This window comes from Ictalurus furcatus, chromosome 29 (assembly GCF_023375685.1).
Source record: "Ictalurus furcatus strain D&B chromosome 29, Billie_1.0, whole genome shotgun sequence".
NCBI classification, from domain to species: domain Eukaryota; kingdom Metazoa; phylum Chordata; class Actinopteri; order Siluriformes; family Ictaluridae; genus Ictalurus; species Ictalurus furcatus.
In genome coordinates, this window is record NC_071283.1 from 2,196,737 (window position 1) to 2,206,736 (window position 10,000).

General features: G+C 43.9%; 1 protein-coding gene across 1 annotated transcript in view; it reads right to left on the reverse strand.

Moving 5' to 3' along the window:
- The window catches only part of zcchc7 (zinc finger, CCHC domain containing 7), a 43,804-nt gene that overhangs the window by 4,428 nt on the left and 29,376 nt on the right, over positions 1-10,000 (reverse strand). Inside the window, exons 4-6 of the mRNA XM_053619129.1 lie at positions 8,857-8,982; positions 7,658-7,828; positions 6,692-6,727 (exon numbers count right to left, since the gene is read on the reverse strand). Of these exons, the coding sequence (XP_053475104.1) occupies positions 6,692-6,727; positions 7,658-7,828; positions 8,857-8,982 (333 nt within the window). The remainder of the gene's footprint in view (positions 1-6,691; positions 6,728-7,657; positions 7,829-8,856; positions 8,983-10,000) is intronic.

The following is a 10,000-nucleotide window of genomic DNA, read 5'->3' on the forward strand; positions in this document are numbered from 1 at the left end:
GCAACCGTATTCGCACCATGTTAACAGCGCGAACGGGGACAGTATCGTACGCTCCTCTTCCCAACTCACTAAAGTTCTGATAAATATTTTGTATGTATCCACACACACACACACGCGCACACACGCACACACACACACACACACACACACACACACACACAGTTCTTGGCTCTTCACCTTGGCTGTATTGTTAATCCATTAGACACATGAAAATTTGTACAGTTACCAATATGATTTTGGAACACACACACACACACACACACACACACACACACTTGGAGAGAGACACGTACATGCACGCACGCTCAAAATAAACAGTCTTTGTGTGCTTGGTGGATTAAAGGTAGGTCACAGGGACGATCCTGCATAAGTTACTGAAATATGCTCTGTGTGTGTGTGTGTGTAAATGTGTGTGTGTTCAGAAAGTTGCCAGGTTGAGAAATTCCACCCAAACTGATCACTTATACAGAGTGAGAGGGAAGAGGAAGGAGAGAGGGGGTCAGTGAGAGAGAGGGATGAAGGAGGAGAGAGAGAACCAAAGAGAAGACAGTGAAAAGAGGGAAAGGATGGGAGAAGAGAGAGTGGGAAGTAGAAGAAGAAAGGGAGGAGAGAGGGAGGAGGAGAGAGGGAAGAGAGGGAGGAGGAGAGAGAGAGGGAAGAGGGAGGAGAGCAAGAGGAGAGAGATGGAGGAGAGGAGGGAGGAGAGCGAGAGGAGAGAGATGGAGGAGAGAGAGAGAGAGATGGAGGAGAGAGAGGGAAGAGGGAGGAGAGAGAGGGAGGAGAGTGAGAGGAGAGAGATGGAGGAGAGAGAGGGAGAAGGGGAAGAGAGAGAGGGGGGAGAGGAAGGAGAGAGAGAGGAGAGAGAGGGAGGAGAGAAGGGGGAGAGAGAGGAGAGAGAGAGAGCAGAGAGAGAGGAGAGAGAGAGAGAGGAGAGAGAGGAGAGAGGAGAGAGAGGAGAGAGAGAGGGAGGAGAGAGAGAAGGGGAAGAGGGAGGAGAGAGAGGGAAGAGAGAGAGGAGAGAGAGAGAGGGAGGAGAGGGAGAGAGAGAGAGAGGGAGGAGAGAAGGGGAAGAGGGAGGAGAGAGAGGGAAGAGAGAGAGGAGAGAGAGAGAGGGAGGAGAGAAGGGGAAGAGGGAGGAGAGAAGGGGAAGAGGGAGGAGAGAGAGGGAAGAGAGAGAGGAGAGAGAGAAGGGGAAGAGGGAGGGAAGAGAGAGAGGAGAGAGAGGGAGGAGAGAGAGAGAGAGAGAGGGAGGAGAGAAGGGGAAGAGGGAGGAGAGAAGGGGAAGAGGGAGGAGGGGAAGGAGAGAGAGAGAGAGGGAGGGAGGAGAGAAGGGGAAGAGGGAGAGAATAGAGAGAGAGGGAGGAGAGAAGGGGAAGAGAGAGGGAAGAGAGAGAGGAGAGAGAGAGAGGGAGGAGAGAAGGGGAAGAGAGAGGGAAGAGAGAGAGGAGAGGGAGGAGAGAGAGAGAGGGATGAAGGTGTATGTATTTAATAGGAGGTGATCTGCAGGAATTAACCACGAAGGCGTGAGATGGGGAAGTGATCAGAACTCCAGTCTGCTACAATTAGTGACATTCACTTAATTACAAACATCATTTGCATGTAAACACACCGAGTGCCACATGCTGCACAATGCCACACACACACACACACACACACACACACACACACACACACACACACACACACACTCTTAATGGTGTCCACGCATGGGTGAATGTCAAAGGATTAATTCGCACCGATGTGGAATGTGAAATGGCCGTTTAGAGGAATGTTGACATCACTACCTGCAGGAGGCGCTACAGCTGCAGCAGACTCGCCGGGGTTTTACCCGTCTGTAGAAATAAAGCTTCTACAGCGTGGGACATGATTTTATATCATCTGCGTCTGCCTCAGTACCGCTAACCAACAGCGAACGTGAAGTCGGCGTGAGCCGTTACTATAGAAACGATAACGTATCAGAACTAGCGCAGTGATATAAACCTGTGACTTGCAGCTGCACTACTGTCGGAGCTGCTGTTCCACAAAACTAATCAACCTTCTGACTGGACGAGGGACAGAACACTGAAGATAAAGTTACAGAGAGCGAGAGAGAGAGAGAACGAGAGTAAAAATGGACTGAACAGTTTTATCTACAAGTGGCACTCAGCGCTCTGACATGACATCCTGCTGAGATGCCCGCCCTGGGCCAACAATCAATACACACATACACACACACACATCTTACTATCCTTATGAGGACCTTCTACTGACAATTATTAATGCAGATAATTAACACTATGCTACACCTAAGTCTAACCTTGCCCTCCGTAACCTAAAGAAAACCTTTATAACAAACAAACAAACATACAAAAAAGCAGCTTTCCTTATGGGGACCAGCAAAATGTCCCCACAATGTCAACACTGTCAGGTATTCCTGTCCTTGTGAGGACATTTAGTCCGCACCAAGATACACACGCGCACTGACAAATCAAAATACAGCTTCATATGTTGCTGATAAAGGACTATTCGATACTTATCCATCAACACGGGTGCTTTCTGCATCCAAATCACGTATACCGTTACATTTACAAAATACATTTTACAACAATAGAAGTATAGACTAATCTCTGAGGTGTATTTTAGTCTGATACACACACACACACACACACACACACACACAATTTTCTAAACATGTCTCGGTTTAACCATTGTATTTAAGGATATGTTCACCGTTTGTTTTTTCCTCCCAATAAAATTTAAAGACGGGCACTACCTCAGTTCACTCACAGGGGGTTCATAAACTTTTGAGCGGCAGTGTACATAGAAATTAGCATCATTATGAACCAATATGATCTTTAGACTTGTGCCTATTGATCCCAAATTAGACACTTTATCGTCCATTTACCCCAGTAATGTTTATTTTTTAATGGTTAAAGTTCTAGCGTCAACTAACTATACTGTTAGCTCTATAAAAAAAAATTAAAAAACGCACGTGATGGTGAAGAAGTGATGGTGAGTACAGTACGGTTTCAACTGTTAACTCAATGACTAGACGTACGTGATCAGCTGGGTTGGGAATCTGGGGCTGGCCTACCGTTAATTCGCAGATATCCGCGTTACGTCCGGATCACCTCGCTTGTGTGTTAAATAAATTTACGGTAATAATTTTATCAGATTAAAAAATAGAAAATATTTTTATACGCCCAAGTTTGTCAGCCCATGATCACTGTTACACCGTCATAATCTCTTTATATACTGTGTAAATCGTAAAGGTTCGAGCTCAGGTGACGAAACCCCCCTCATAAATGAATAAAAACCAATCACTCCACCAAACAAACACAAAAACATAAAGCAATACATAAAGATAAAAATGTTTTGCTCCAATAATCCCATGAAGCCGTCATGCCTCTTTCCAGGCAACAGATGGCGCTGTGCATTTAGCGCTTCTCTATTCCCACAAGCGAGACCGAGCTCATTCTCTCTGCTGGTTCTCTCATGAAACCCCTGTCCTTTCTGTCCTTAGTGTCCTTTCCCACCTTCGTTAAAGCTTCGAACAGAAAAACGTTTCATCGAAACACCATGAACAATGACAGTTTAGTCAATTTTAGAAAAATGCTAATTATTTTTTAGCCAATTATTAACCTTTTTTTTACCATTTTTTTTTTTTTAGAATGTCCACAAAAACTGCGTATATTTTGTATATGTTAAGAACATTGCCATATTTTCTAGATTTTGGTCATTAAACATTTTAGACCTGAATGTTAATTTAATCCCCCCAGGTACAAACGACGCGTTTATAAATATTTAAGTTTACGCTGATGAAGTGTCCGTACCGTCCGAACGGAATGTTTTTTTACTTGTGAAATTTTTCGTGGGTTTAAGGCGTACGGTTCATGATGTCATGTGACTTCGAAAAATGGGATTTTTATTATTATTATTATTATTATTATTATTATTATTATTATTATAACAACATACAGTGAATTCTCCATAAAACAGTCTTTACTATTTTTTTTTAGAATTCACCTCGCATGTTGATCGCTGAACAGTGAAAATTTGAATTTATTTGACTTATTTATTTCTTTAAATTAAATAATTCCCTGAAATTCTTGAATGTTCAGGTAAAAAAAAAAAAAAACCTCAATAAACAGTAATCGATTTTTTTTCCACCCATTATTTTCGAATTGACAATTTATCGCTGTTTCCGTTATGGCGATACGATATTTTCCCCATGACGGCGTCTCGGTGTGTTATATTGTATAAAACACTTTGATGTTAAGGTTAATCGTGATAAAAATAAACACTGTGATATCGGATCTCTCGTATTAAACGACCAGCTTTCTGTCTTTCTCTCTCCTGGGTTTTGTGGCAGAGCCAGTCGAGTTTGGAGGTTGTTTGTTAGCGAACACAGGTGCAGACCCCACACACACACACACACACACACACACACACACACACTAAATAGATCCAGTAGCAAGGACTGCTCTGACAGAATGCCTTTTCACACCTGAGTGGGCCGAGCGCAGGGCGACAGGCCACAGCTCCCCGATGTGTCACACACACACACACGCACACACACACACACACACGTACCTGCACTGTATTTAACTCTGAGCCCTCGAGTCTCAGATAGTTTAAAGGGCCTTAAACGCCGTATGTTGAGGGTTGGTCCATTTAACTGCATTTATACTCACACACACTCATACTCACACACACACACTCTCACACACTCACACGCAGGGCAGGACCCAGAGGATCCCAGCAGATGGGTGCAGCCCAGCAGAACCGAACAGGTCCATATGAAACCATCATCCACTATTACACTCTATTATAAAGCGACTCTGAGCCCATTATATATCATTACTGCCGAGAGGCAACTGGAATCATAACGAGAAACACACACACACACACACACTCAAGTGTAATGAGTCAAGAATTAACAAGACACCTGAAGGTCAAGGTAAAAAGAAATAAATAAACAAACAAACAACAAAAAACAATGCTAGTGGAAAACGGATGATGGGGAAATAAAGTATAAAAATAAATCAACATCCTTTTTGTGTAACACAAAATTTAACAAAAATGAAGTTCTTTACATTTCTGAAATTTCAACTGAAAAAATTTCCTTCCCCTCACATATTCTACATCTGAAGTAAAATAAATAAATAAATAAATAAAGTAAACCTGCATTGTTTCAATGTCAATTGTTTCAACGAAGCGAAAAACACAAATTATATTAAAAATCTAAAATCGAAATCAATCTTTTACATTCTCACCGAACGCGTTTTCAGTCGTAGGGAAGACGCACGATTGTTCATTTGGAAAATGAAGGTTAAAACGAGGTTTCTTTTTCAATTCCTTAAAAAAAAACACCTTTTTAAAAAAAAAAAAAAAAAAGAATCAAAAACATGTCTTTTTAAAATGATTCATACATTTCCTCAGCTGATTCATTCAGTCACTCACGTGTTTACGAAAAGAAAAAACCCTCATTTTTTAAACCTAACTGTTAAATCTGTTTCACTTAACTTGACTCTCTGTACAAATAATAATGAGAGTGAAAAAATTTAATTCTCTCTGAAAACTGGAATAAAACGTCTTCTTTTTTAACAACACAAACCGATTGTTTGAATCTCTTCACCTCGTGCTTTGTCTCTCTGTGCACTACTGCTAACCGTATGGCCTTTCATTAGACAGGCTACCTAATTAGACTCTGTGTGTGTGTGTGTGTGTGTGTGTGTGTGATGGGTCGAGTGACTGCTCAGTGCTGTGCGATCCTGGCAGCCCATTTCATGCTTTATCACGTCTTTTAATTGACAAACAACCTGCTCTTTTCTCTTACACTGAGGTCTATATTCCAACACTGGTGTGTGTGTGTGTGTGTGTGTGTGTGTGTGGGCGTGCAGATGTTCCAGCTTGCCCCTTGACGTTTGGCAGAGTGTGTGTGTGACTGTCACATGCCTTCTCAGCCCCGTGAATCTTTGGGGAGCAAACGCTTCCTGAGTTTGCCAATTACCCACTTTACTCAGTAAAACACACACACACACACACACACACACACACACACACACACACACGAGAAACAGAGTAAGATACTTTTGACACTGTGGGCACCTTTGCCTGGTCCCCATAAATATATATACACGTTTATATGTGTGTGTGTGTGTTTGTGTATATGGGGTTGTGTTGAAAGTATGGGCACATTTGCCTGGTCCCCATAAATATATATATATATATATATATGTGTGTGTGTGTATATGTGTGTTTGTGTGCATGGTGAGATAGTGTTGCTATTGTGGGCACATTTGCCTGGTCCCCATAAATATATATATATATATATGTGTGTGTGTGTGTGTGTGTGTGTGTGTGTGCGTGTGTATATGTGTGTTTGTGTGCATGGTGAGATAGTGTTGCTATTGTGGGCACATTTGCCTGGTCCCCATAAATGTGTGTGTGTGTGTGTTTTAGCAGGTTGTCAGCCCTCTGTGAGGACCAAATGTCCCCATAACGTCAAATGCACAAATATCTCCACCTTTTTTTAAATATATATTTTTTTTTAGAGAATATCACTAGAATCTTAATTCCATTTAATCTACTTAAATTGGTTTTGACATGTTTGCTGCTTGTTTTTATGAGCAATGAGAATTTTTATAAATGTACAGTGACAGGTCTGCTGGGTCGCTGTGTGTGTGTGTGAGAGAGAGAGATTACTTACCGTGAGGTGGTACTGCCTCCAGATGTCAGGACAGGCCTTTGTGGAGAGAGAGAGAGAGAGAGAGAGAGAGAGAGAGAGAGAGAGAGAGAGAGAGACACACACACAGAGAGTCTTCAGTTTAGTTTAATTTTACTACTGTTTTGCAGTTGGTTAGCTAAATTATATATCGTGATACGCATCGTAAATCGTAGAAATGTCCTCAAGTATCGTGATATGATCATTTTCTATCATATCGCCCGGCTCTACATCTCCTTATCACGGTAACTTCGCCGTATCGACGATCTTTCTTTGGTAAATAACAGGATATCTGAAATTCTGTTATGGGAAATTAATCACCGCCTTCTGACCAATCGGAATCGAGGTTTGAAACAGCGCTGTGGTACAGGTGGAGTGGTTGAGCGATGAACGTGAACGTCGACGTTCTGATGTTTTCCGATTCGATGGTACGCGATTCACAGTTCAATAATCTTGTCCTATTTTCCCCCCTGAAAGCAAACGCAATTAGCATTTCAAACGTGTCTCACGTTTCGTCTCGATATATTGTTAGAGCCGTACAGGTGACTGCACCGCAAACTTCAAAACAAGCGTTTACTTCAACACACACTTGTTCTTGCTTTAATCTTCCTCATTAACTCATCTTTCTTCTACCTAAAGTCTCTCTCAGCGGGCTTGTTGTCAGGAGGTGACGAGCAGTGTTTATGTGTGTGTGTGAGAGTGTGTGTGTGTGTGAGTGTGAGAGAGACAGAGTTACACTCACAGCCTGTGAAGCGTCTCTCTTAATGAGGAAAGGAACAACCCAGGGGAAGGCCCCACACACACACACACACACACACACACGCACACACACACACGCACACACAAGCAAGAAACTAGCTACCACGATCACACTCTGAATCAAACACACAGCGGATAACCCTTTTTGGAATACGCGGTCACGTGTAATCCTGGGGTCACGTCGTTACTCACGTCGGCGGAGTGGCCGGTCATGGCGCAGCGGCGGCAGCGTTTTTGCCAGTACGCTCTCTCCAGACAGTCGTCGTACGTGTGACCTGGAAGAGCGCAGTTTGAGCAGTGGCGGTTCGGACAGCTCTTCACGAAATGGCCCTGAACACCACACAGCGAACAACACAGCACCTTCTACACACACACACACACACACACACACACACACACACACACATATGTAAAAGAGAGTCAAGATCATAAATAAGTATTTAACTTCACCTATTATTCAATACAGATTTTTTAAAATATGTTCTATTACAGGTTATGCCAAATGTGTAGGTTATATAAAATGTGGGCGGCGCGCCATTCTGAACTGAACACGACTACACCCTCCTCCCTCCACCCTACAGTCACGGCCATTCGCAACACCGTTCAGCGTCATCGTAATCTAATTAGCCGGGTACTCGGGGTGGAGTAAAAAAACGCGCGTCGCTATTCAGACCTCAAACTGCCGTGCCGTTCCGAAGTCGCGTATGAGTCGCGTGACTGACAGCCCCAGCGAGGTTAACGCTAGCGACATCGGAAGGACCAAACGGCGTCTGATGATCTCGGCGTCGGGTTCGGTTAGCTTTAACGGCGATAACGGATCGAGTGCTAGTTCGTACAATCGACGTGACTTTTGTCACTCGAGTCGCCGAGTCTGAATTCCGGACCGAACGGCATCAAGTCCCCTAACGCCGCCAGCTATTTACACACGAGCATCAACGACGAGCTGTCGCCTGAGGACAAGCTTGAGGCGCCCGTCTGACGTCTGAGAGACCCGTGAGCGCGACGGCTCGAGAGCGAAGGCTTGCGCGTTTGTAGGATTTAAACGGAAACGTCACGGCAACCTGCAGATGAACCGATTCTGATCGATTTTAGAATTGATCCAAACGGGGTCACGGGAAGGTCAAATGTCTGAAAAGACTAGACTTGTATTTTAAATAGTGGACTCGCGTGACCGACTGCGAGTGTGAATCTGACGTAGCGCTACGTTTTAGCTACGAATTTACTGTCCGTGATTGTAGCGTGTTTATCCTAGGGAACGGCGCAGACGCCTCCGTTGACTGTTCTCGAAAACCTATCTTGTAAGGTCCCGTCCCTCTGGTGCGCCCGCCTACGGAGTGCTTCGTTACAGAATCCTTGGTCGTCGCCGTGTGGGATCGTGGGTAATGTAGTACCTTGGGCGCGGGGCAGTTTTTGGAGAGGTGGCCGAGCTTGTCGCAGTTGCGGCAGGTGACCGTCTTGTTGGAGTAGTAGCGATTCGGGGTGCGTCTCGAACTGCCAACCTTGTTGCAGATGAGAGCCTGTACACACAAACGCACACATCAAACCGGTTGTTGTGTTTCATCTCAACACACATGCCCACTAGTCTAATCTAATAATGTTTTACCCACAATGCACCGAGAGTGTCCGTGCAGAATATCCGGCTTTACAGAAGCGAATACTGAAATGACACCGACGTGAAAGACGTACGAGATGTTAGTGTAAACCGTAGAGCACCTTTCAGAGAAGGTGTATGAGGTCGGGGTGGCGGGGCTTATTCTAAAGGGTCTGTCAGGCCACGCCCCCTGATCACAAGCTTGATCTTCGTAAGACATCCAGGTGACGTTTGGAAACACGGAATTTGATTTGTTTACACGTCTTATCGAACCGACGCGCTTAACCGAGCACTGACTGAGGAAATAAATAAATAAATAAATAAATAAATAAAAACCTCTCGACTGGCTCGTAAAGAAGAGCCTTGGCTCGAGGTTACACTTAGACGCTGGCCGATCTGTACGATGACGGATATGTTTTCGGCGTAAGTGTAAGTGTAAAGTTGGATATAGGGGTAAGCTGTATGACAATATTATCGTGTCGGGTTACGTGAAGACATTTCTACGATATCATGATAGGTTCAAAAACAAACAAACAAACAAACAAACAAACAATTAAAATAAAGAAGGTTATAGAAAAAAAAACAACCCACATTTTAACATTATTAAAGTCCCCGTAAAGGACCTACCGAGTAGCTCCTCCCCCTTCTTAAACGGCCAATAGCGTTTATTTTACCGCGCCGCGTAAAGCCGTACAGTGGATTTCTTGTGAGGTTTGGCGTGGGATGCTTCGGAGTCTAGAGAGCGTTCGATTGGATGGAAATCTGACGAGGAGGGAAGCTGAAGCGCCGAACCACGTCATTGAAATTGTGGGTGGAGCCAGAGTTTATAGATCCCCTGAACGCTAGAGGATATTCATACTAAAACTGCAGTTCTGGGGTTCATGGGGACGTTAATGCTTCTGTACAAGCTGAACACCCAAGTGTTTGTTATTATTGTTATTATT